The 25497-nt window shown below is 45.4% G+C and overlaps 2 protein-coding genes across 3 annotated transcripts; one reads left to right on the forward strand and one right to left on the reverse strand.

The window, feature by feature from the left end:
• The first annotated feature begins 2110 nt into the window (after nucleotides 1–2110).
• Nucleotides 2111–3516, forward strand: LOC132243667 (olfactory receptor 10A7-like). Its single transcript, XM_059714059.1, has one exon. The coding sequence runs from the start codon at nucleotides 2111–2113 to the stop codon at nucleotides 3089–3091; it is 981 nt and encodes a 326-aa protein (XP_059570042.1). The 3' UTR covers nucleotides 3092–3516.
• A 6199-nt stretch (nucleotides 3517–9715) lies between these two features.
• On the reverse strand, nucleotides 9716–13285 carry LOC132243823 (uncharacterized). 2 transcript variants are annotated; one of them, XM_059714274.1, is made up of 2 exons: nucleotides 13194–13285; nucleotides 9716–11454 (listed from the first exon to the last, which is right to left on the reverse strand). In XM_059714274.1, exon 2 carries the CDS (start codon nucleotides 11441–11443, stop codon nucleotides 10412–10414), a length of 1032 nt encoding a protein of 343 aa, XP_059570257.1. In that variant the 5' UTR covers nucleotides 11444–11454; nucleotides 13194–13285; the 3' UTR covers nucleotides 9716–10411. The 2 variants fall into 2 exon arrangements, with proteins under 2 accessions (XP_059570257.1, XP_059570256.1); XM_059714273.1 differs by having other exon boundaries at nucleotides 9716–11467; nucleotides 13194–13284.
• Between the last annotated feature and the right edge of the window lie 12212 nt (nucleotides 13286–25497).

A 25497-nucleotide genomic window follows, 5' to 3' on the forward strand; every position in this document is an offset into this window, starting at 1 on the left:
ACTGTCACATCAGGCTGTAAGCAACAGAGGCTAGGGATCCCTTGAGGTTTGTGGGGCCAGCTAGGATCGGTAGGAGTTAGTGAATTCAATGGATGAGCTGGATCAGGAGACAAGAGGTTAATCTGAAAACTGGGTCCGGGGTGCAAGCTGAACCATGTCAGTCAGAACACAGAGCCATAGGGCAAGCTGAGTCCAGAAGCCAAGAAACAGAGACCAGGCAGAGACACAAAACATAGGGAACAGACAGGCCATATGGATCCAGGTCAGTCCCAGTTGTCCAGACACTTCCTGTTTGGGTCAGGGGTTTATATGGCAGGGAATGAAGGGACAGCTAGAACTGGATAGGCCCTGATCGAGGTTTTTGGCCAGCCTTGCTCAGTCTCAGTAGGCAATTGGAAAGGTGTTAGACTGAGACGAGCGGCCAGACTGGGAAGGCTGAGGCCCCAGGCTCAAAGTTGTGGCCTGATATTCCCCGCACAAACAAAAGTACTTTATTCCCGTAAGTGTCTTTCTTTTAAGTTTTAAATACAAAAATGTTACAACTGCTTTCAAAGCAATTGAAAATTCCCATGAGCAGAAATGTCAAGGGAAACTTCTCCTTCTTAAACAATAAATCAAGGGAAAGTAAGCAAAGTGAGCTAGGCTGGAGATTAAAATCTGGTGGTAGGTACTCCTGGCAACATTAATTTCTCTTTGCTCAGGTTTGGGGCAAGGATGTCAATAGGACTCTGGAGAACTGGTCAGTTCTGTTAAAGGTGGCACCAAGAGGTCACATCAGATTCCAGTTCTTATTAGATCCTGTGTTTACTCAGCCAGGAATAGCCAGAGGTGAGATAAAAGGCAGTTGTGTGGTTTTGCAAGAATTTGTGTCTTTCTACTTGTTTGCTACCTAAAAACCCTCTAAAGGTGAGTGTTGGATGAAGTTTGGGTCTTTAAATCATCCAAAGAGAGGCAAAGAGGTTAGAAATGTGGGCATTCATTGAGAAAATGAAATATTACTGTGGAAAATGTAGTTAATACATCTGGATAAAACAAACTGAACACAAATTTTGTCCTTGGAAAACACACTTTGGAACAGTAATTGTAAAGCAGGTATTTAAACATCTACGCTTTTGTGTTTCTGTCTGTGCATCTCTCTTTCACATTTTCTTTCTCCCTTCTTCTGTCTCTCCGTCTTTTTTGAATTCCTCTCTCTCTACCCAGCTACTCCTGCCTGCATGTACATCTCTTTGTCTGTCTTTAGAGCATTCATTTCAAATAATCTCTTTCTCTCCCTTCCTCCAACGTTTATCTCAGTTTGTATAGCTGTTTCTCACATTATCTCTCCCCTTCCTCTTATCTCCCCATGTCCTGGTCTTCCTTTCCTGTTCTGTTTAACTTTTTTACATTTTTCATTTAATTCCATTTTTATTTCTGTCTGTCTGTATTCCTACTTTGGAAAGCGAATGTTTTCTCAGTTACACAAGTTAAAATGTATACTGTCCATAAATTGAGACTTTGTAATATCTGCAAAAAGTATCATTTCAAGCAGATAAGAGGGAAGTCACATGAAAACACTAAACCTAATGTTTCGCTCAACAAAAATCTTATGATACTCTTCAATAAAAGAGGCATCATTATAAAAGTAACTAGAAACATATGACAAGGGGATAGCTTTTATTTTACCAGTCAGTATGTACAGAAAACTATATATAGTCTCATTGCAGTGGTTTACCTGTTTATCAGTAAATTCCCAATCAGTGCACAAATGATATAGAAAACCTTCTTCCTCATTATCCAGTAGTTGAAACTGAGACCCAGAACAATCTGTAAAGTTAATGACCACAGTGGGCCAGAAATGCAATCCAGGTATACAAATATGCCATCTTGTGTCCAAGTACTTAACTATACTGGGTTCCCGAGCTGTTGATATCTGAAGAATCAGCTGAGGAAGAAGTTTAAGGTATATACAGCATCATTCTTGGTAGGAAAAATGAGATACATCTCCTAGGACAGAGATCCCATGGATGACAGGATTAAATTAAACAGAACATGGAATTAAGATGTTAAAGTTTCCTTTGTTTCGTGCATCACAGCATGTTTTGTTTTGCTTTTTCCCGTAATAAAGTCCATGGAAAACACAGATGGAGGAAATAAAACATCTATAACAGAATTCATCCTCCTGGGATTTGGAAATTTCCCTGAACTGCAGATTCTTTTCTTCCTGCTGTTCCTAGTCACCTACATTGTAACAATGACTGGGAACATCCTCATCTTGTCACTGGTTGTGGCTGATCAGCACCTTCAGACACCCATGTATTTCTTCCTGGGGAACTTGTCCTGCTTGGAGGCCTTCTACACTTCTGCTATCTTGCCCAGGATGCTGGCCAGCTTTCTGACGGAGAACAGGACTGTTTCTGTTAGGGGTTGCATTGTGCAAATGTTTTTCTTTGCTTTTTTGGCATCTACTGAATGTTGCCTTCTGGTAGCGATGTCTTATGACCGGTACATAGCAATCTGCAAACCACTCTACTATGTGGCCCTTATGAATGGAAGAATATGCTTACATCTGGCAGCTGGCTCTTGGCTTACTGGGATTCTAGCTACTACCGTCACAACATGTTGGATGTCACAACTGATCTTCTGTGGTCAAAATCAAATCGACCATTTTTTTTGTGATTACACTGCATTAATCAAACTTTCCTGCAGTGACACCAGCTTGATGATTCTTGTGACCCAGGTGTTCACAGTCATATTGATTCTACCCCCATTTCTCTTGACCCTGATGTCCTACATGTGCATCATTGCCAACATCCTGGGGATTCCCTCCACCATTGGGAGGCAAAAAGCATTTTCCACCTGTTCCTCTCACCTCATTGTTGTAATACTCTACTATGGAACTATAATCATTGTCTATCTGCTACCAGAAACCAACACACTGAGACCCTTAAACAAAGTGTTCTCTGTTTTCTACACAATCTTGACTCCTCTGATCAACCCTCTGATCTACAGTTTGAGAAACAAAGAGGTCAAGGAGGCTCTGAGGAAGGCTCTCAATAAGATTCGGACCTTCATTACAAACTGCCAAATATTTCAAACATATTTGTTATAAAATGCAATCAAATATAGGCAATAGGAGTTTCTCCCATGGTATTATGCTGCAAACCATGTCTCCTACACGGAACACTTAGTGGTTAGACACAGAATAAGGACCCTGTTGTAGGTAGAAATCCCTATGAAGCAATGTTCCCAAACTTAGATGTTAACCTCTGTGTGCCCTCCATTCCTGCCTGAGTTGGGGTGACTCAAAATGCCCAAACCAAAGATGGGGAAAATACCAGTCAAGTTACATTGAACTAAACTCCACATATCACAGCTGCTGTTATTGGGCATCTAAGAGGTTCAGTAATTGCAACCTTTGTCTCGGTGTAGAAGGCTCCCACATGGGGAACATCTATTATTTCTTACTGAAGGACTATTTATTTGAAGGCTTAAATAGGAAATGATTATTTTTGTTTGTGAACCATTTACCAATGGTAAATTTCATTGTCTTTTACTAAAGTTGTAATAGCATCGTCTTTTGGTATATTTTAGGAGTGATATTTCTACCTATCAGCCTACTTGTCTGTCTAGTTACGTTTTAAGAATAAATGTGGTAGATTTTTGGGACTCTCCTAATCAGTAACAAAGGACTATAAGGAATTTCTTGAGCTACTGAGTCCAGTCCTTTGCTATTCCAGAAAACTGCATTGCATAAATCCCCTTATAACCATATTGAATTCCACCTTAACATTAAGTAGGTATTCTTCCCATAAACTACACCTCATTGCTCAAGAGTTGATCTACAGTGTCTGCAAGAGCTCCATCTGTTAATAAATATTAGACCTGATATTAAGTCGATTCTTTCTTAAACTTTTTTCTTCCTTACCCTTGGGTTTTTTTGTTTGTTTTTTTAAGATATGTGGAGGATGTTTTAAGGTTACAGATCTGCTGGTTAAAATTAAATGAAAAGACATATAATGAAAATGTTTGTATTATTTGAAAATCATGACACCAGCCAGAATATTGCCACCAGGTTGTGAGTGGGTGGCATTCCCAGGCGCTTCTGGCCACTCCACTCAGCAGTACTCCCTCCAGGCTTTAAGTGCACTGTGAGAAGGTACCATCCACTGAAAGAACTGAGCTTCCAACATAAGGTATGGAAGTGCCTGTCCCCACCATATGCCTACTTTCTGGTGGCAGAAAAAGCTGTATTTTACTTAAGACAGGTGGCTTAACTATGCTGTCAGGAATGAAGGGTCTGCTGGCACTGAGAAGCTCTGAGTGTAAACACCCACATATTTTCCTGGCAGAACTTCAGTTCTGCTGGCAAACTGTACTGTAGGCTACACCTCAGCTCTATGCCCATTACTCACCGTGTCAATGGGAACAAAGCACCTTGTGTTGCATAGCCCTCTCCAATTTCCACTTGCTTCAGGCTGAAGACCTCCTTTCTCATGGTTTCTGAGTGCTGCTCTGGAAAGGTTCTGGGATCTGTGTTTTGGGAGATCCTCTGGGCTATCCAACTGTTGCTTTTCCCAACATACTCCAGCTAAAGTATGTGCCTGAGGGTGAGTTGCTCTTCACTGTGTTTTGTTTTTTTTCCCTTCAGTTAGATCCTTAGGATTTGACCCAGCAGTGGTAACACATTCTCTTCTAACCTGGGGCGTCTACACAAGACACTTACTGTGCATTAGCCTAATAACACTGTGCAGTAGGGCTGTGCTAAATTTTGCTGCCAGTTTTGTTTCGAGGCTGTTTCCGTTTTGAAGTTTTGAAGTTGAAACAGCAAAATTGAAACAGATATAGTTGAAACAGCCTCAAAACAAAATGAGGCAAGTCAAAATGTTTTGCCGTTTCGACGCTGTTTCGACATTTCATCCATAGGCTATAATGGGGAAGGTTGAAACAGCCTATAACTTTGTCATTTCTGGCCTGATTTGGATGAAACTTGCAGGAATGGTAGCTTCTTCTGAAGGCATGTAGCCTGCCATGTTTCAAGGAGATAGATGCAGGGAAACTGCACCCCAATATCTTGAAAGCAAAACTCATGTCAGGTGTACATGTTATCCTAGCTAGCTCCTGTGTATTGAGCTGATCCCTGAGTGAATCATGATTGATTATGTAACACAGTAGCTAGATATGATAACAAGTTAACGAGCAAGGTTTAACACCTAGAAACCACAGAGCCAGGAACTGCTTGTGCCCCAAGGCAGACACAGTCAGTTGCACAAGCACCCATGACACAAGTTTTGCCCATCAGCAGCTAGAGGTGCAGGGCCCCAGAACCTAGAAGCCCCTGCACCTATCTCCTTGACAGCTGGCAGGCTTCATGTTCTCAGCAGGGGCTAGCAAGCTTGCAGCTTCTACCCTGCTGCGCCTTAACACACACAGTGTCACCCATGTCATGAGTTTTGCTTGTCCGCATGGAGCAAAAGCCCCAGTTTTTCTTTTTTTTAATTTTAAAATGCATTCCCCAACCATTTCTGACTTTTCTCTCCCTCTCTATTCCCTATAGATAAGTATAAGTGAACTCAAACTTAGGATAAGCTTTGAACATTTTTATTTTGGTAGCAAGTTTTTGGTTTTGGATAGCCACTGTTTTATATTGTATAATTATTAGGTTTGTATTAATTTTTACTGATGTATATTGTATTATTATCATTTTCATATTGATTTTTATTGTTTCATATGGATATTGTATGGTTTAGGCCTGTGTTTGTAAGTGAACCAAAGTCATGTCAAGTTTCCATTTTATATGTCAAGCCTCCATCTTCTGTCCTCTGCCTGGGCATCCCATGTTGCAATAATATGATTCATTGTACTTCTCCGATGTAAATTGGTTCCCCGATGAATAAGAATGATTGGGAATGATTGAAATACAATGGTAGCAGGCCTCTATTGAATGGCCTGTAGCAACCAGGCCATAACCTCGCATTGATTCACCCAGGAACCACAGACCTCACCTAGGAACAGAGACAAAACCAGCATTTGAAAAACAAAAGACCCTGCAAAACCAGCAACTCTCTCATTGTACTCCACCATTACAGACACCCGAAACTACACATCCCTGCATGGAGCACACATGCTGAGTACATCAGGAGCTGACCCTTGCCTGGGCATGCCTCCTGTCACTAGGGTCACATACGGTCTGCCCCTATAAAAAGGGGCAGTGAAAACAGACCCAGTGGGAACGCCATTTCCATCCAGACCAGACCAGCTTCACGTCACTTATCCACCCCAGAGGTCCTGCTGATTACCCCCTCTGGACAACACCGAGCTGAAGAAGACCCGACTGGCCATCGAGGATCACCTTCCAGCCTGAGATATGGCATCCTGGGATATGGCATCCCTTCCATATGTGTTATCTTTGGATTGAGTGCAGTTTCCAGTTGGGCTGAGGAAAATTATTTGGTTTAGATCCAAGGGTAGGTCTAAGATTTTGAAAAAAAAAAAAAAAAAGGAGTGCTGGTAATGTGATATTTTTCTCCACTTAGAAAGGAACTAGAAACTTTACCGATATGCCCAGGGCCTGGGGCTGTATGATTCTGTTTAAGATCCAAGCAAAAACAAATATAACTGAGCTGGAGGGGTTGGGAGGGGGTAGGGTCTGACTGTCAGCTGCAGAGTGGGGCAGACAAGTGGCACCAGAGAAGTACAGCTTTTATCCCCCAGCCTGGCCATGGACAGATCTGCTCCCTGCACCCCAGCCCTAAGACATGTGTCCCACAGTCACTCCACTGTGGCCGTAAAGTGCCCCTCTCAATGGCCCCTGGCTCTACTCTGCTCTCTTTTATCTCACATATCCCCCATGTTCAGCACAACCCTTTTGTGCCACAAGCCCCATCAGACCCCACCACCACCATGGAGTCCTATTCTGCCCCCTCATTTGTTCCCATGAACCCACTGCACCCCACAAAGACCCATCTCCCTCATGTCCCAGCCCTCTTGACCCCTCGCTGTCCCCTTCATGCCCCAATGAGCCCCACCCCCCAAAAAAATCCTAATGCAGTCTCTCATACCCCCTGGACTCTCCTTGATCATAATCCCTCTGCCTCCCAAACTTTCTCAGACCCTATTTCAGCATCATGCCCCCCCCACACCCCTTATCCCCAGACCTCATCTACCCCTCACATTCTTTCACCCGCATAAGCCAACTCCTTCTTCCAGGCACATCTACTGCATAACCTCCCTTCTTCTAAAATCCCTTTGATCCTCCTTATCCATCCTCACCACCTCCAACAGCCCTCTCCCCTCAGAACCCCTCCCAAAAACTTCCTTTTGTCCCTCAGCCTCTAACCATGGGGCAAATGGGGGAAGGGCTGCAACTGCCCCTTCTTCCTCCCCACTGTCCCCATCCCCACCGCATGCCCTTAGCTAGCCTCTACTTCCTTCCACTCATACCACACAGAAACAAAGAATCTGGGCTGGGGGGCAGCACCTTGACCCAGGGAAACCAACCCCTTAGGTCTGCTCATGCCTGGCTTGCCAAACTGGTTGCCTTTGTCATCTGCCTCAACGAATGACCTTGGAAGGGGTCACTGCAGTAACTTATATCTTTGCCTTGCTTTTACAATGCCCACCTGCCTCTGACCACTCAGGTAGAGCCATTGGAGAGCTGGGCCTGCCTTTAGCCCTGCCTTCTCATCACCATCTCTGGTGTGTTCTGGGTTTGAATTCCTTGAAAAAAATAGCAAACAGTATGGATACCTAGGTGGCACACCCTTACTGGAGACCCTGTGGGATATGCAGAAAACCCAGTACCAGGATAACTGTAGAAGAAAGGATAGGTTGAGTACTTGGAGTTCCAGGGTTGTTAACACCTCTGAAGAGCAGAAATCAAGTAGATAAAAATGAGTTACAAAGTCAATTGATTTCCACAGCCTGAAAAGAAATACAGCTCTCCGTATGGGAAGTTTGTTTTAAACTTTAAGTGGAGCAGAAATCAAAGGGGGAAAGTAGGGGATGGGAAACTGCACTACCAAAATCCACCCTGGATTTAACCCAAGCCTGGTCCACAAAAAGTTCCCTTTCATTCTGACTTAGGTGCCTAAATGCTTTTATGAATTGGACAGTGTTAGAGTGATGTAATTGTGATAGTTCAGGCACTGAACAAGAGGTAAAAATGTTGTTGGGTGATATCTTTTATTGGCCCAACCATACTGTTGGGATAGAGTTAGGCAAGCTTTCAAATGCATGATTGGATGAAAAATGCCTTGCACTTAAAAGCTTGCCTAATTCTATCCCAACAATGTAGTTGGTCCAGTTAATGATATCACCCTAAGACATTCTTGCCTCTTGCATTAATGACTGTGGACGGGTTTTCTTTCTAGTTTGCCTGAAGAGTAGCAATGCTGTGTTTCAGCTAGCAGGGGGAGCTTTAGCTCCATTTGTATAGATATTCAGGCCATCCTTACAGCCAAGATTAGAAATCCAGGATTGACATCCACCACTGCTGACCTGGCATGCCTGTTTTGTTTCCCAGTTCAGGAATATAGGGAAATTTGAATTTTCTTTTTTTACAAGTAAAACTCTTGCCATGATGATTCCTGTTCCCCACAATTTTACACGGTTTGGATTTTGTCTCAAACACCTCTCAGTACCAACTTGCTGGGATCTTTCTTATCTCACTGTCACCATCTGTATCTGCCTATGCTGCCCTCCCACCCCACGGCTGAAACCATTCTTTTCACCCGCCCCAGACTGAGACCCTAAAAATGTCCCGTCCCCACCCCTCCGCCCCCCAAATTATCTCAAATACTTTCACAGGGGAAAATATAGGTCATGTTTCATGAAATCTGTGTCCAGCCATGACTAGTCCAAGGATCCATGCTCTGTCCTGATGAGGAAGGTGAAAAGTCCATTGTGGTCCTTTTCAATCTGATTTGCAGGGAAATTTCTATCAAACATGCTGCTGGGAAGATTGCAATCTGGAAGTATTCAGAGGGTCCTACCCGCAAGAAAGATAGGAGGAGGGAGCTTGGGTGAGCGTGGAAAATCTCTGCAACCGGGGAAAAGGTTTGCTTTCAAAGCCCAGAGGCAGGCACTGTTTACTTTCATTAACCTGTGGGAAGGTGCTGTTTTGTTTTTTTTTTCCTTTGACTGCACTGTTTGGAGAAGGACTCTGAAACTTAAAAGTCTGAAACTTAAGAGAAGATTGTCTGTGAGTGCAGTAAGAGTCCCCTCTTAGACTTCTCTCTATTAAGAGGAGTAGGCTGAACTCCTTCAGCCAGAGGTGAAAAGGCTAAGTTTGCCAGCTCACTTTTGTACCCTGTCTCTGAACTTATGACCGTGCCCTTCTATAAATACAGACCACAGAACTGGAAACAGTATTCTAGTCATTGTGTTACAAATACTAGGTTGAGAAATGAAAACAGTTCTTTACCTCTATGTGATTCTCCCTGCTTAATGACACTATCCTGGATGAATGAGTCAGGTTTTTTGCAGTTGTGTTGGGGACTTAGAAGATCCCTACCCCATTCCCCAAACCATGGAGAGAGTTGCGGAGGGGGAGCTTATAAAATAGATTCCTTTTCAGATTGGGAGGCAGATTTCTCCCTGCCCTGTCAGAACTGGAAGGAAAGAAATTTGCATAGCCTGCCGTGAAAGACTTGAGTGACACCTCACACCTATTCACAGGTATCGGCACGTCTAAGTATTGTTTCTACAAGCAGACACAAAAACAAAAAATAAGCCATTTTTTTTTAAAGTTTTGAGTTCCTTTATTTATGTAGCAGCCCCAGAACAGATAACCTGTGTAAGAGGAATGTACCCTTTGAAACCTACCTGAGCTGCTTTGCAGGTGAAAGTCATACTTTGGTTATAAGCATGATCTAACTCTACATTCAACCCTACATGACTAATGCAATCCCCAGAAGCCCTAATCCACAATAAGGGGCTGAAACTATCGCCGATGCTGCAAAGGAAGCTGGAATGTTGTTGCAAGTAAAAAAAAGCCCAACGGTGCTGTTATTTTTGGTGGGTTAGGGCCCTTTCCTTTTTCCTTCTGAGCTTTACACCATTCAGTGGGAAAAGAAGCATTAGTATGTCTTTCACTTCCCACTAACTGCTGTGCTGGTTGATGGCAACTAAAAACTTCTGTTCTGGACTGGGATATGATTAACCACCCATGCTACATGCGCACCTGTTGGAAACTGGTTGACAGACAGGCCTTTTTCTGATCATGATAGTAGATCCTGTGACTAGTCTTTATGTTCAATAATCATAGCTTCTAATCCTGAGAGCTTCACTACACCTCACTGTACCCCAAAACTTGTATGATTGCTATAAAGCATTCACTTTAAATAGACCTCTATGGTGCTCTACCTTAATAGCTTACATTGTTAGCAATAGCATGATGGAGGAGGAATTCTGGAGGACTCCTCATTTCAGATCACTGATTGGAAGGAGGCAGAGGAACTTTGGTAGGTGGTGTGGGGTCATCATCAAATGTCATGTCACGGCAGAACAAGATGTTTTCCTTTCCCAGGCCAAGTTGATACTGCCATATGTAGATCTTCTCATTGGGCTTCACGGTCAGGTTGACAGACTCTTCCTCTTCAGTGGCTTCACTCCAGGTCTCCTGCTCTGTGTTGACGCTGCACCCACCATATTCAGTAGAGAAGGAGAATTGATACTTGGAAATTGCTTCAGTGAGGGCTCCTGACTGGTATGAAGCAGAGATGCTTATTTTCCAGTTGTGCTCCACACTGCTCATCTTCTCCTTGGTGTAGCCCACCTTCCTGGTGATCTTCTTGTTCCAGGTGATGGGTATGTTGGAATCATTGGAGATGGTCTTGATGGCTTGCCAAGTGCCAAAACAAGAACCATGTGTAATGGCTAGTCCCCCTGGGAGAAAATTGACAACATCGGGGTGGAAAGAGTAAGTCACAGAATCTGTGTTCTCATGGAAGTTCGTGGTTCGGTAATACTGGACCCCCCATTCATCATGGGGCTTTACAAAGTAGTAGTAGTCCTTGACACCCCAATAATAGAGACCATTCCTACACATAGGGTGCAAAGTATATTCAACAGCATCACCATCAGTGTTCATATTGGTGACCTTGCGGTAGACACCCTTGTTGTTGTAGATGATATAGAAGTGTGCAAAGGCTGAGAGGTAATGGTCTCCTCCACGACATTTGGGATGGAGATTGTACACAACAGCATCTGCATCGGTGTTCATGTTGCTGACACGCCGATAAGCTCCTCCTTTGATGATGTAGAAAAGGTCATCCTGGTGGGCAAGATAGTGCTCCCCACCCTGGCAGGAGGGGTGCAGGCTATACACATTCAGTTCTTTTCCTTCATTGAAATTGGTCGACCTCATGTAGCAGCCCAGGTCAGAGCGGATGATGTAATAATATTTATCTACACCACAGAAATCAACTCCGGGAGCTTTACTCTTCGGAAGTATTCCAGGCATGGTGAATGGCACTGAAAGATAAAACTGTTTCTTCCTATTAATGATTTCTATTACAGATGCAACGCAATGCTCTCTGCCCAAAAGAGTGGGCAATCTAAATAAACAAGAGAAATAAAGACATCTTCTTCTGGCCACAGCTCAGCACAGCTCAGTAACACTTGCAGTGTGCACCAGTTCCTACTTCAGAGTAGGTCAGCAGTGGCCTTCCCTTTTGTAAGTGCCAGGACTAATTGCTCCAGAAAGCAGTATTTTATAAAGTCACTAAATTTAGTCTCTGCATTTTAGCCTGAGGTTAGATTAACCCAGTCTATTTATGGATAATTAAAGTCCCCAATTATTTATCTGTTTTCAGCTTTCACAGCCTCTCTCAACTACTTCAGCATTTCTAGCTAACTGCTGCCGTCCTGGTCTTGGGGGTTGCTATATCCCCAGATGTTTTCTACTGAAACACAGAATTTTCATTTACAGAAATACAGTACCTATCTTATCAGTACCTATCTTATCAGTTAAAACACTTTATCCTATTTGATTTGATGCAGATTTTGATGTAGAGAGCCATACTCTACAACATTGTGACCTATTCTATCATTCCTGTATAATTTTTATCCATCTCATTGATTTTCCTCTTTGCACCAGGTTTCTAAGATACTAATTATCTCAAAATGATTACTTAATGCTACGCATCCAAGTTCTCCCATCTTCTGGCATTAGTATAAAAGTCCTTATAATTATTAGTGTTATGGGGATGGCTTCTTGTGTGTGACCTTTGAATCAGGAAATGTATATGTTTACATTAGGCTTCTCTGTGTTTCACCTGAGTACTCCCACCCTGTTTCTAATTGTCATTATTTATGGCTTCACTGCTATAGGGCATACCAATCCTAAGTATGTATGTGCTGTTCCACACCTATTAGATTTCCCCTAGCTATTTAACAGCTGCTCTACCAGTGTGAACTTGGGTGCAGGGGTAGCAAATTCAGGCTATAGCAGAAGCGTTCAAAGCACAACCCTGTCAGATTCCAACAAATCTGTGACTTCTGCTAAATACCTTGTCAGAAGAACATGCAGAAAGAAGGATCTGAAACTGTGTGCAGGGGTAGCACCTTTGCCACTGACATGTGAATCCCACCATAACTGTAGGCTGTGCTAGGGCCCATAAACCCTTTCTGGAACCTAAATTGCTGGTGTACCATAACCAGATCTGGGGCTCTTGGGGTTAGTAAGGATGTCAGCTGATTGTCTGCATTAGCTCCCAAGAGCCCAAGGTCATGGCTTCTTGTCTCCCCACCCTGGGAACCATCTGCAAAAGGAGCTTATGTGGGCTGAGGCATTCACCTCCCCAGCACTGGTGGGGAGAGTAAGAAATCTCTTGCCTACCAGAGCCGTACAACCAGTAAGAGTGGAAGCTCTTGCTGTGGTGCTGGGATGGGGCCAAGGACAGTTCCTTGGCACCCCTACAACAGCCTTTCCACCTGAGCCAGGCAGACTGCAGCAGTCCAGGGCTGGGACCTGTCCTGACATGGACACTCTCAGTCCTGGCATGTGGGGAAGGGGGGTCAGAACCCAGGTCATCATTATTTTTATATCTGCCAGCACCCTCAGTGCCATGTCTTTTCATCCTATTCCTCTCTCAAGTAACTCACTTGATGCTGTGGGGTCACAGCCAAAGTCTTAGCTCCCTTTAGGTAAATCTACAGTGACCCCCGCCCCTGCCAATTGCTTTTCCTCCTTAACTTGGATTTGAGCTTACCCAAGTCCTGCTCCTGGGTTTCCTCTCAGAGATGAATCCTCCCTCCTGCAAGGATAAGAGTTGTAGATTTTCCTCCCCACACCCCTTTTTATAGATCTGGTGGATAGGGTGACAACCCATGGGCTCCTGCAGGTTGCAACACAACCAGGTTGCAATGAAGGTTGAAACAACATGCAGACGGAGAAAGTGGATGTGATGCCAGGAGGCTCCAGGGGCTTGGAGAATTTCACAACTGTTCTGAGCACGCACAGTACCACATAGTTGCAAGCCACAGCATGGAGCACAGGCTCTTCTAATGAAGATACAACTACCTGCAATGCAGGTTGTAACACAGTATGCATGAGGGGAATGTGAAGGATGATGCCAGGAAGCTCTGAGAGCTTGGAGAATTTCACAATTGCTCTGACCACCATGCAAGCAGTAGCATGGAGCATACACTCTGCTAATGAAGATACAACTTCCTACAGGGCCAGATGAATTTGACAGCCTTGCTGTAGAGGTACAAGAAGAGATATGTCACTCTATTTTACTCATTTCCACTTAATTTCATTTGCTCCTTCCTGTAATTTTTTTAAACTGTGCCAGCTACTGCCTTTCCCTTCATCCCAGGTCTTGCTGCTAAATGCCTCACTGACTTTGAGATCCGGTTGCAGCACTTCATCTCTTCTTTGAAGTGGTTTAATCTCAGTTTTTAATGTCTGATATTTTTTAAATAGAAAATGAATGATGTGTGCAACTATGGGCCATCCCCGGGGCTGGTCACAATATTGGCCCACCCACCTGTCTAGGGCCATCTGTCCCTAATTTCTCCAATGTCAAAATGAAAATTCATATTTCACAGGACAGCTGAAAGGTGATGTGGTGACAGAGACATGTAATTTGATATGACCTAAGGTAGATTTGGCCAAAAACCCCACCCTAACCACAGCTCCTTATTCAAGGCGATGTACATAGGACTCCAGGCTAGGGTGGTGTCAATTGGCAGCATGGCATTTGAAAACCAAGCTTCAGGATAGACAGGGGCCTGCCCAGACATCTACAGGAGAGTCTCCCAGAGCAAACATGTTTGGTTTTCAGTGAACTAAAAGGGATTTTGCATGGTCGTTGCCAATTGAAAACCAAGGTCTGGTTTGGGCAGGGCCCTGACTAGGCTTCTTTAGGATAGTAAACTGGAGAGAGTGCTTTTGGACGTGCTTTTGGATAAAATTAGCCAGATTGTGCCTGAGAATCCTAACCTGACCTCAGCTCTTTAGTCAGTGCAATTCACAGAGCGCACCAGCCTAGGGAGGTGTGTAGTAGGCCTGTGCGAAGTGGCTAATATTCGCTTTGGATTCAGCTGATTTGGGGGACAGTGATTCGATTGGGTGATTCGAATCACTGTCCCCATTTGATTCAGGTGAATCTCTGAATCAGCCAGGCTCATCCCTAACCCCTCTCCCAGCTCCTAGCACTTGTTAAAAAAAAAAAAGCCCTGACTCACCAGTTGTTGCTGGGTGGTGGGGGGGGGCACCTCTGCTGCCCCTCACTGCCCCACACTGCATGGGGGGCTCTGCATGAGGCCCCCGATCCCCCCATCACTCCCCCAGCACTCCCATGGTTGCCCTGCCTGGGCCAGCTCTGCCCCTTTTAGGGAAAAAAAAATGATAAACTCCTGGGCTCACTGGTCCTGCCGGCACGGAGCGATACCCACTGTCCCCCACTGCCCCGCATCATGTGGGGGGCTCTGCATGAGCCCCCAAAGCCCCAAGGCACCTGCAGCAGCAGTGAGTCCCAGGGCTTTTCTCCATTTTTTTTTTCCTTAAAGGGCTGGAGTTGGCCTGGGCACGGCACCTTTGGGGAGGGCTGGGAGAGCAAGCGGGGCCGGGGGCCTCATGGCAGAGCCCCCCATGCAGCATGGGGCAGAGGAGGGTACTGGGGATTGACCCCCACCTGTCAGCACACAGTGAGCACCGGGGCTTTTTTTAAAGTACCAAGTTGGGGTGGGCAGGGCAGGGCAGCCATGGGGGGAGCTGTCAGGGGTTGGGATGTGGCTGAGGGAGTGGGGCAGGGGGGGGTTGGCAGGGTTCCCGCCATGGCCCCCGCCCCTAGTACTTACCAGCTCAGTGGCTGCAGCCACTGGGGACTGCCCAAATCATCCAAACTCTCCAAATCTTTTCCGAAGATTCAGAGAGCTCTGAATCAATTCAGGCCTTTTGGTCCCCTGATTCAGATTCAGGGATTTGGCCACCGAATCAGGCCAAATCTCCTCCAGATTGAATCACCACCTGAAGCTTCGTACAGCCCTAGAGTCTGGTGACAGAATGCCACTCAAAGACTGAGCTTTGGTCAGGCAGGGACCTGCCCATGATTCTTCATAACAGTCTGCTGATGACATAGATGTATGGTTTGGGGTGATTTAAAATGGATTTTGTCTGATAATCATAGCCCAGCCTCAACCCGTAATCACTACAATGTACATAGCACACTGTGCGGGCCGGGGGCGATCTGGGCCTGTCTTTGCACACGCGGGTTGTGGCCAGCAGCCCAGGCACGCGGGGTCGGAGAAGACCGGGGGCGAGCTAGAATTAGTCACAGACGCGTAGTGGTTGATTTAAAGATCGTTTACTTACACCAAAGATGGTCGTGGTGTAGGCTGAACAGTTTTCCAGGTACAGCTCCACTTAAATCCTCGTTAGAGGACTACGACAAATTCGTTCTTTTCCCCCGGAGTTGTTGAAGCTCCGTGGGTTCAGTAGTTTCTCGTACAGGAAGGGATACGTCTAGGAATCTATCGGCGACGGGGAGAGGCTAGAGGCTGTTCAGGCCTCTATTGCCTTTTAAGAAATGCGTTGGGTCCGTAAGGATCCGCAGCGCTTAGAGATTTTCACGCAAGGCGAAGGTTTTCTCTCTCTCTCTTCTGGTGTTTGTGGAGTCCTCCAACTTGGGCAGAAACCACCCAAGCTCTTTATACGGCTAGCTAGCCAATCGCTAGCCGCCACGTGTGCATATATTAGAATCGGCCGATAATGTGGCACGAATTCTCATACAAATGGCGGGAACTCCTTGCACCGTGCATTTCTTAGATGCAAAAGAAATGCACCATGCAAAGAAAGCTTCAAATTGGCAGGAAATTCTCCATTGCACTGGGGTTCTCTTCTGCGGCAGAAAACTCCACCGTGCAAAGAAGCTGCAATTTAGCGGGAAAATAATTTAGCAGTGCCGAAGCACACACAAACAAAAAATCACAACTTTGGGTTGTGACACACACAAGCCTAGGGAAGTATCACTTGGCAGAATGCCACTCAGAAACCAAGACTTGAGTCAGGGGGAGCCTACCCAGGCTTCTTTAGGACAGTTTCCCAACAGTGGAGACTTGTAGTTTGAGGTGACATGTAATGGATTTTGCAAGATGATTTTAGCCCAATAACAGTTCCTCATTCTGGTGAATGTAGATTACACAAAGGCTAGGATGGTGTCATTTAGAAGAATGCCACCCAAAAATAAAAGATTTGGATTAGGCAGGGACCTGCCCAGGATTCTTCATGACATTCTCCTGGTGACATAGTTGTGTGGTTTTGTCTGATTTAAAACAGATTTTGCCCGCTAAACCCATCTATAACTTCTTGTTCAGGGCAATGTACGCAGCATGAAGGCCTGGGGAGGTCTTGCTTGGTAGAATGGAACTCAAAAACCAAGCTTTGGTTTGAGTAGGAACTCCTCATAAGTTTTGAGAAGAGGGATGACCAAAGACGGATTGTGCCCAATCCTCACAGCCCAACCACACCTCTTTATTCGGGATAATGTATATTACACACACACCTGGGGACTATCTGTTGGCAGAACACCACTGCAACACTCAGCTTTGGGTTGGCTTCTTCAAGAGAGTTCCCCAAATATAGACATGTGTGGTGTGGGGTAAACCATGGGTGTGGCAGTGATCTGATCATGTCTCTCGACAGCAAAAATTGTTTCTGCTTGAAAGAAATGTTTGCTGAAGCATCCTGTGATGGCTAAACCAGCTTTCTGAGGGTTAAACCTGGTTTTCTGCTGCTTAGCTATGTATCACAGAATGCTTACAGCTAAAAAGAAAGTGTAAAAGGAAATTGTTGTGGTTAGGAGCTTACAAGAGCAGACTAAATGTTTCCTGTAATTTCTTAATGCATTTTGCCATAGCTTAAAGTGTAATTAAAGTTTAAAACCCAGTTAAGGCCAGCTTCATTAGCAATGCCGCAGCTAAAATTAATAATATAAGGAAAACACAAAGGCTTGTACTGCTATTGGTTAGTCATATAAGGAAAGTTTCTGGCATAAAACTATAATTGGCTGCAAGGTGACAGCGTAGTTCAAATTTATACATTTGCTAGTACATCCAGAAATCAACAGAAGGGAATGCAGCAGCATGGTAACGAGAGCTGACTTTGTAAGAAAAAGCTGTTGACTTGGATTCCATTGACCCGTGGATTTTAAAAAGCCAAGAGACTGAATACCAGGGTTCTTCCTGGTACCCCTTTAGACAGCACAGCTTGGGGACACCTGACTTCGCTGGATCTCAAGAGGCTTGTCGTATACCAGGCATCAAAGGGGACTGCCAATAAGTTGCTGACTCAGAATTTTACTGTCTGTCTTTGTTATATTGTTAAGCTTTGCATAGTTGTGTGTTTGTTAGATCAATAAACCTTTCTTACCTTTTTACCCCAACCACTCTCTCAATCCCAAACCCTCCCTCCACTGGTAGCTGGGACAATGGGGAATTTTGTGAGGTAATCCCAGACCAATGTCAGCTCCTCATTCAGGACAATGTGTATTGGACAAAGGCCTAGGGTGGTATCAGTTGGCAGAATGCCACTTGAAAATTGAGTTTTGGGTTGGGCAAGGATCTACTCAGGCTTCTTCAGGAGAGTCCACCAAACAACTCCAATTCATGCTAGTGAGACTTCAGAGCTATGATGTGAGCATCAGGTGCTGTCCAGGGAAGTCACTGCTAGAGGCAGTTATAGGAAACTCTGTAAAGGATTCTGTGTCCAAATCCGAGATCCAAAGCAATTCACAGTTCATCCTGGATGCAGCCTGAAAAACTTTCAGTCTCAAAGGGTCTGACCATCCTCATCAGAAGGCCACTGATTGCCTTCTACTTGCTTCTGGGTCCCTCAATCTCCGCTCCCAAGACTGTGCCATATACTTCAGAACATTTGCTTTTCTTTCCCTGGAACAAATGATTTTCTATTGGCCATAACAGAAGTGCTCACATCACAGCGCTCTCAGATGCTAACAAATCCATGAATTCTGCTAAATCTCTGTCATCAACAATCTTACACAGAATGGGAGAAGATGATGATGAAAACTGGGTAACTGTTCTCTTTCCCCAAGTTAACCCCTGCTGTGAGAGACGCGGTAGTGTAGCTAAGAGGAACGTGTATGAGTAACTGGGGCACCAGCCCTGGATGGTTGGCAGGGGCACCAGCCCCTGAGTTGGCAGGGGGTGAAAAAATAGCAGCCACTGGACTGGTGGCATTAGCAGAAGTGCCCAAGCATGTCTCTGGAGAGAGAGGGGACCTGGATGCCAATGTATTTATCTCTTCCTCACCTTGGTATAAATCAGGAGTCCACCAGAGTCATTGTGGCTGACTCCTCTCACTCTTCCCCCATGTAAACTGCTGTCTCTCTGAGCCCCTTACATGACCTAGAAGTTTGGCCCGCTGCCTTGTCATCTTTTGGGTTCTACTCCTTGTCTCAACTGCTATATGTGTGTCATGATGGGTAGAACAGGAAGGAGAAGGTGTTCCCCCAAACCAGAATACCCTGTAGCCTGGACCTGAAGGTGCTTGCCCAGAAGGCAAGACATATGCTTTCAGGAATAGGAAGGTATAGAATCTGCCCTTTCTGGGTTCCACAGGATATAGGATGGAAAGGGTGACCTCCTTTGGTGGAGGTGTATATGCAGTTTGGTATGCTCTGGGAATGCTCACTGGGTCTAGCCAACAGCCAAGGTATTTCAAGAAAGCCAGATAGGATCTCTGTGGTATCAAAACGTCGGATGTAGGAGCCTAAAGCAGGTTTTTAGGAACGCCTGTCTGTTTCTGGCCTGCCCCTTCCTTGGTGTTTTACCCTGAAGCTGAGAGACTGCAGCTGAGTTGAGCTGACAGCTGTGTCCCCAGCTCAAGAGCAAGCCCACATCCTCACCCTGTGTTCAGGTTAACAATAGGTTAACAGGATCAGTAAGTTTGACCACCTAAAGCAACTCCTCTGTCTGTATCTGTCATCTCAGAAACTTTTCTCGTGGTTCATAAACAACCACATGGACAAAAATTCATTACACATCATTTTAGGGTTGCTCAACTGCTGTTGCCAATAACAAAGAAGCAATGAAATCCAGAGATAAGAGAGCATTTGCCACCCACAAACACATCCTCCTCTATGCCCTAGCATTGTACCCCTAGCTAATTCACCTTCATGACTGAATTCACCCTTCATGGGCCTTAGTGAGGAAGCAAAGCATCACCCCCATTTTCCAGAAGGAAACTGAGACAGGGAGAGGTTAAGGAGTAGATTGGCAAGGGAAAAAAAAAATTCTAAATCCTGCCTAACGGGCCCTTGAGGCAGCTAAATCTAAAATTTAGATTTTCAAACCTCTGCTCAGCTGGCACCTACTGTTACAGGTGTCCAAAATCCGTAGGTATCTACATTTTGACTATTATACCTGGGAGGTTCAATGCTTTGTTCTTAGGCATGTCTTAGGCTTAAGTGCTGAGCAGCTATACATCTCACCGTTCTGGAATCCACAAAGCAGGTATTTCCTTGCCTGTCTCACCAGCCTAACCCTATGCAAACACAGACAGAAGGAATATGTCCCCCCATTCTTCCCTATAGCTACTCGTTATGGCCCACACATGGGTTGTGAAAGACCCTAAATCAATTCACTGCTGTTCCTGAGCAGACCCAAGCTCACATTACCAGCTTTCCAGGAGAAAGCTCTAAGCCCCAGGGTACAAGGTTGTGGAAAAGAATTTAGATCCTTGGGTTGGAGGTTCATGGAAAGATTACAGTCATCTGCAGAGGAACAGGAACCCAGATGTCCTACTTCTACGTGAGGGTGCTAACCTCTAAACTACAACACTCCTCTCCTCCTCTCTTGCTCACTGAGCACTTAAGCTCAACTCAGGTGTTTAGGAAGTTCAATTCTTAGCTCCACCACAGACTTCCAGTGTAATCTTTGATGGGTATATTTGCACTGAAAAAACAGATGTGGATGAATGTGGAGTCTAGGAGTGCTGACCGTGCACCAGAATCATACAGGGTTGCACACACACAGTTTATACGTCAAAGAACTTCCAATGATAGAAAAGTCATGGGTCAATAAAAGCTCAAACCATTGATGTTTGATCCAATACAGAAAAGTGCAGGAATTCAGAACCAAAAGGCAGGGAAGTGATTGTTGCTGCAGTGTTGAGAATCAATATGGGCAGGGTAAAAATACATTATGCAGAGAAAAGAAGAAAGGAAAAATACAAAATGTGGAATGAGAGCTTGGACAGGAGGTTTATCTGTGAGGGTGGAGAGGAAAGGATGAACCTTAATGGTGTTGTGTTGAAGGAGTCAGCAAGGTATAGACACAACCTGGAGGTGAAGACCTAGAGAGAGAGGTTTCAGTTGAGGACAGTACTCAGGTAGTATTGTCTGTAGTGAGGGGGAAAAAAAAACAGTGGTGGGAAGGAGGTCTATAATTACAAATGTAGGAGGAAAAAAAGGTCAGACCAGAGCCATGAAAGCCAAAGAAGGACAGGATTGAAAGAAGATTGTGGCCAGTTGCATGGAAGGCAAGGGATAGAAGGACAAGGAGAAGTAAGTCTGAGCTTTGGTGAGAATGTGGTCATTGGATGGATCTGCACCTATATACAGGCTCAGGTGGGGTGGGGTTTTAATTAGAGTGGCTCTTGGGAACCACTCCAATTAAAATGCCTGCAGCATCTTGTTTTTTTTCAGTGTCCTACACTTCAAAATGGTGGGAGAGGTCCTTTAATTAAAGCTTGTTCAAGGAGCTTTAGTTAAAGTGCCTCCACCGCCATATTGAAATGCAGGGACACTGAACACATGTGACGGTGAGGCTGCTGGAGCGTTGTAATTCGAATGCATCAGAGCAAGTGTCCTGCATATGTACAGGCACCCTATTGTGGGATAGAACTGGATTGGAGTGGATCTAGGACAGAACTGGTGAAGAACACCAAATTTGGGGAGCCGAGGGGTAAAAGAGAGAAGGTGGTCTTTGGAGAGGCAAGTGAAGTCAATGGTGATTTTTTTTTTCAAAGAAAGATTAATGTTTTTACACTTTGAAGAGAAAAATCCAGAAAGGAAGGGGGTAGGAGAGTTGAAAAAAAGAACTGGGGGGTGAGATTGGGATGGTGTCACAAGGCCAAGTGGAAGGGAATAGCAAAAAGGAGCAGATGAACTATTTCTCTGTCAATGACAAAGAAAGAAATTTGAACTGTTGGGGGAAAGTGGGCAGGAAAGATGAGCCAAGGGAGAGGATTGCTTTCTCTGGAAGAATTCAGCAAGATCCTGCATAGAGGGAGCAGAAGAGGCAAGAAGAGGGAAAGGTATGAGAGTGAGTCAAGCCAAGGTTGGTGACAGGGTGTCTGGGGATGTATAAGTCTCACCTCACTGCACTTGTGTAATACTCCACCCCTCCCTTAACACCCCGTTTGGCTCAGTCAAGTATATTCTTCTTCAACTGGGCTGTGAACCAAGGGAAAGCTTTGTTTACTTTCATTAACATTGGGAAAGGCTGTGATCCTATACCATGGGCAAGGCTTGGGGAGGTGGGATGGCTCTATGGCCTGACTGGCCAAAAACCTCATGAGGAGGGGGAGCAGTGGGCGCCTAGACCAGAAAGACCAGGCGAATTGGACAAGAGGCTTCCTGGAAGGATATTTTATTTCTCTGTGGACAGACCTCTGTCCTCATGAATCACTAACATCCTGCTCAGGGTAAAGAAACCAACATTTATCATCCCACAACCCAGCTGTTAGACACCAGTGGCACAGAACTGGCAAAGCTGTGGGAGAGAAACATGACATCCAAAAGCTGTCATCTACCATATCATCTTATACCATCCAACATCACCACCCCCAACCTGCTTCTGAGCCTTGGGTTTGTCTAGCAATGCACATCTCAACAAGGCACCCGAAAGCACCTTCATCTCCACATTGCTGAGAGAAGGGAGAGTCCTACAGACTCATAGACCTGAAGGACAGAGCAAATGATTTGGTTCCCTTGTCCAACCTCCTGTACAACTCAGGCTAGAGAGTGTCACCCAGGTTCCCCAGTGCTGAGCCCATTCACTTGGATTCCCCAGAAATCATATCTTCATAGGACTGGACAGACAAATGGAGTAATGCCACTTGAGATTCAAACTTTCCGTTATTATATATCTTCCATAAAGATATATCAGCATTTCCATAAAGATATACCCAAGGAAGCGAAGGTGGTGTCTCACTACAATAACAGGATATTTCATCTTTGACATAACACCCCCTAGGGCTAAATGGGAGATCTATAGTATATCGACCCCGCCAACCTACATGGCACCATAGGTTTTATCTCTGGGTCTCTTTATTAACTTTTGGAAGCGACCTGGAATCACACTTCACTCACTAGTGTGTCCTCAGCACACTTGCCTAGTGAGGCAAGGCTATGAAAGACAGGATGGGTCTATGGGACATGTGGAGAGCAGGGCCCCAGTCAGAGGAAAAGCAGGAGAATGAATGGAAGGTCTGGGACAGAAAGACTAGGCTTCTGGGACAAGGGGCTCATCAAGGCAGGGGCTACATGGACAGTTAGTTTAAGCTGATGTGGCCATCACTTTGTCCTTATCTATTGCTGCCTTCTTCCTCAGGGTAGTGAAACAGGACCGTATGGCCGTTAGACACCCACTTTGGTTGCATAAGGCATTTCACCAGAGACACAAAACAGGCAAAGTGCCAGGAGAGAAAGAGTGTGACTGAGAGATGACAGCTGTCACCCACAGGTCCCTTCTCCTGCTGCCCATCCACACTCCCTCACCTGCACTCAGAGCTGCAGGTCTTTTGAGTGACATATCTCACCAAGCTCACCGGAGCAGCACAACCGTTTATCCCTGCAGCCCTGGCGGGAGGGGATCCCACAGACCCATGCAATTTCAGGGGCAAGGCTAAGTCATTCAAGTGCCTTGTCCACCCTCTTGTATAACAGAGTGGAGAATTTTTGCTCTGAACCTCTTCATTTCAGTTTTCCTAAATGAGTGTGGGTGCTTGGGAATGGGTACTTGGAAAGTTGGATAGACAGAACAGTGCCAGTTGTTTGAAGCTGAGCATCTTTGTCAGAACAAATTGGCCTCATGGAAAGTCTCTCTCAGCCTGAAGCAGGGATGGGGGAGGTATTTCTGGCTAGAGAGCACAACCTGTGCCAGAAACACCAGTACCTCAGGGATGGAGACCCCCCTCCAGGCATAAGGAGAACTCCTGCTCAGGTCCAGGCTTTTAGCTGAAGCTGGATGGCCCGCCCTGACCTTTGCAAGACAGTCCTAGACGTTGGACCTATTTCTCCAAACAGATATAGAAATCAGTATTCTGCCCTCAGTTTTGAAAGCTAAACCAAGCCTTTCTAAGATTTTCACCAGGACAGACCATCTCCATCAGTGGTTTATGTGCCACCTGGGGGGAGGCGAGGCAACCCCCACCTTGAGTACCCCCTCTACATTAGACAGCATCAGGCCTAGACACTAGTCTTCTCCATGGAGGTACTCCACCACTTTCCACGCTGCTGAGGACACACTAGTGAGCAGAGGCTGATGAAAGCAATACCTGAAACACATGAGGGATTGTTTCAACATTGCCTGGTGTCACAGCAGCATATCACACCATGTGTTCCCAGTACTAGTACAAGAGATACAGACTTTCCTTTCTCCCTTGTTGTTCCTTCTTCTCCACTTTTCCAGGTGTTTATCTAGTTTTGCCTTGGAGAAAATGGACTGGACTTTGACAACAGCAGCTGCAATGCCAGCTCCTTCCTGCTCAGCTATTGCTTCTTTTTTGTTATTTAACTTTTCCAAAAAGGACCACTGCAGAAAAAAAAAAAAAAAACTTGGGGGGACAGTGCATAATAAACTGAATAAGAGCCACCTGTAGGCCCTTGTTGTGAAGAAAACTATTGGACTGCTGCACTGTATTAGAGGAGCACTGCCAACAGATTTTCCCCCTCTATGCAGTACTTGTGAGGCCACATCTGGAGTCCAGTGTCCAGTTTTTGCCCCCCAATACAGAAAGGATGTGGACAGATTGGACAGAGTCTAGCAGAGGGCAGCAAAAATGCTTAGGGGTCAGGGAATGTGCTCACTCATGCACACATGCACACACACTAAGAAGAAGAGAGCAAAATGGAAAGAGCAGCTGACTTGGTACTAGTTGCATTTGACCAGATGTGCTGACAGAGCAGAAGGGTTTCCAGATATGCAGGCTCCAGCTGTGCAGCCTCCAGGTGTGCAGGCGCCAGATATGCAGGCTCCAGGTGTCCATATCATTGACATGCATATGATTCCAGGAAGGTCCAAAATGGCCCCTTTGTTCCAAATGTTCTGTAGTCCCAGGTGAGGAGAGATGCCTTATTTCAGAAGCAACTTCTCCTGCTCTCCCTGTTCTGGGGACAGAGTTTCTTGCATAGACGATGTGCTTCCCATTTTCTGCAGCCCCCCCGCTCAGCCATCAGTGCAGAAATATCAAGGGGCACATGCCCCCTCCTTCTGTGCCCCCACCACACCTCACATATGGTTTCCTATAGGTCACTGCAGGATATTGGCTCCCCCGTCAGGGCATGTGGACATGACTCTGAGGTTTCCTGAGTTATAAAACCCCTGGGCTGAGGCAGAAATGCTGTCAGTCTCCTGGACTCTAATGATGCTGATGTTGCTCCTGTTCCTGCTCCCCGCAGCTCTTCTGCCCCATGGGGCTGGGGCTGGTGAGTACAGGGTGGGACTGGATTATTAGGGAGATGCCCCTGACTCTTCCAAATCAAGAGTCCTCTCCAGAGTCAGGTGCTAATTTATAGCAGCTGCCTTGGGATCTAGCTAGAAATGAACTGAGGGCCAGGAGGGAAAGGAGTTTGTATGGGACTGGAGGTAAAAGAAAGGAGTGGTACATGGGGCCAGTATCACAGCATTTCCGATTTCTGTCCAAGGGGTCCAAAGAGCAATGAGATACTTGGGCAGAAATCTGGCCAGAGGGGTGAGCTAGCAGTTCATGAATCCATTCCTCTTCCAAGTGCCAGGAAGTAGTCATAGATTATAATAGCATTTGCA

This window comes from Alligator mississippiensis, chromosome 11, assembly GCF_030867095.1.
Source record: "Alligator mississippiensis isolate rAllMis1 chromosome 11, rAllMis1, whole genome shotgun sequence".
In the NCBI taxonomy this organism is placed as follows: Eukaryota; Metazoa; Chordata; order Crocodylia; family Alligatoridae; genus Alligator; species Alligator mississippiensis.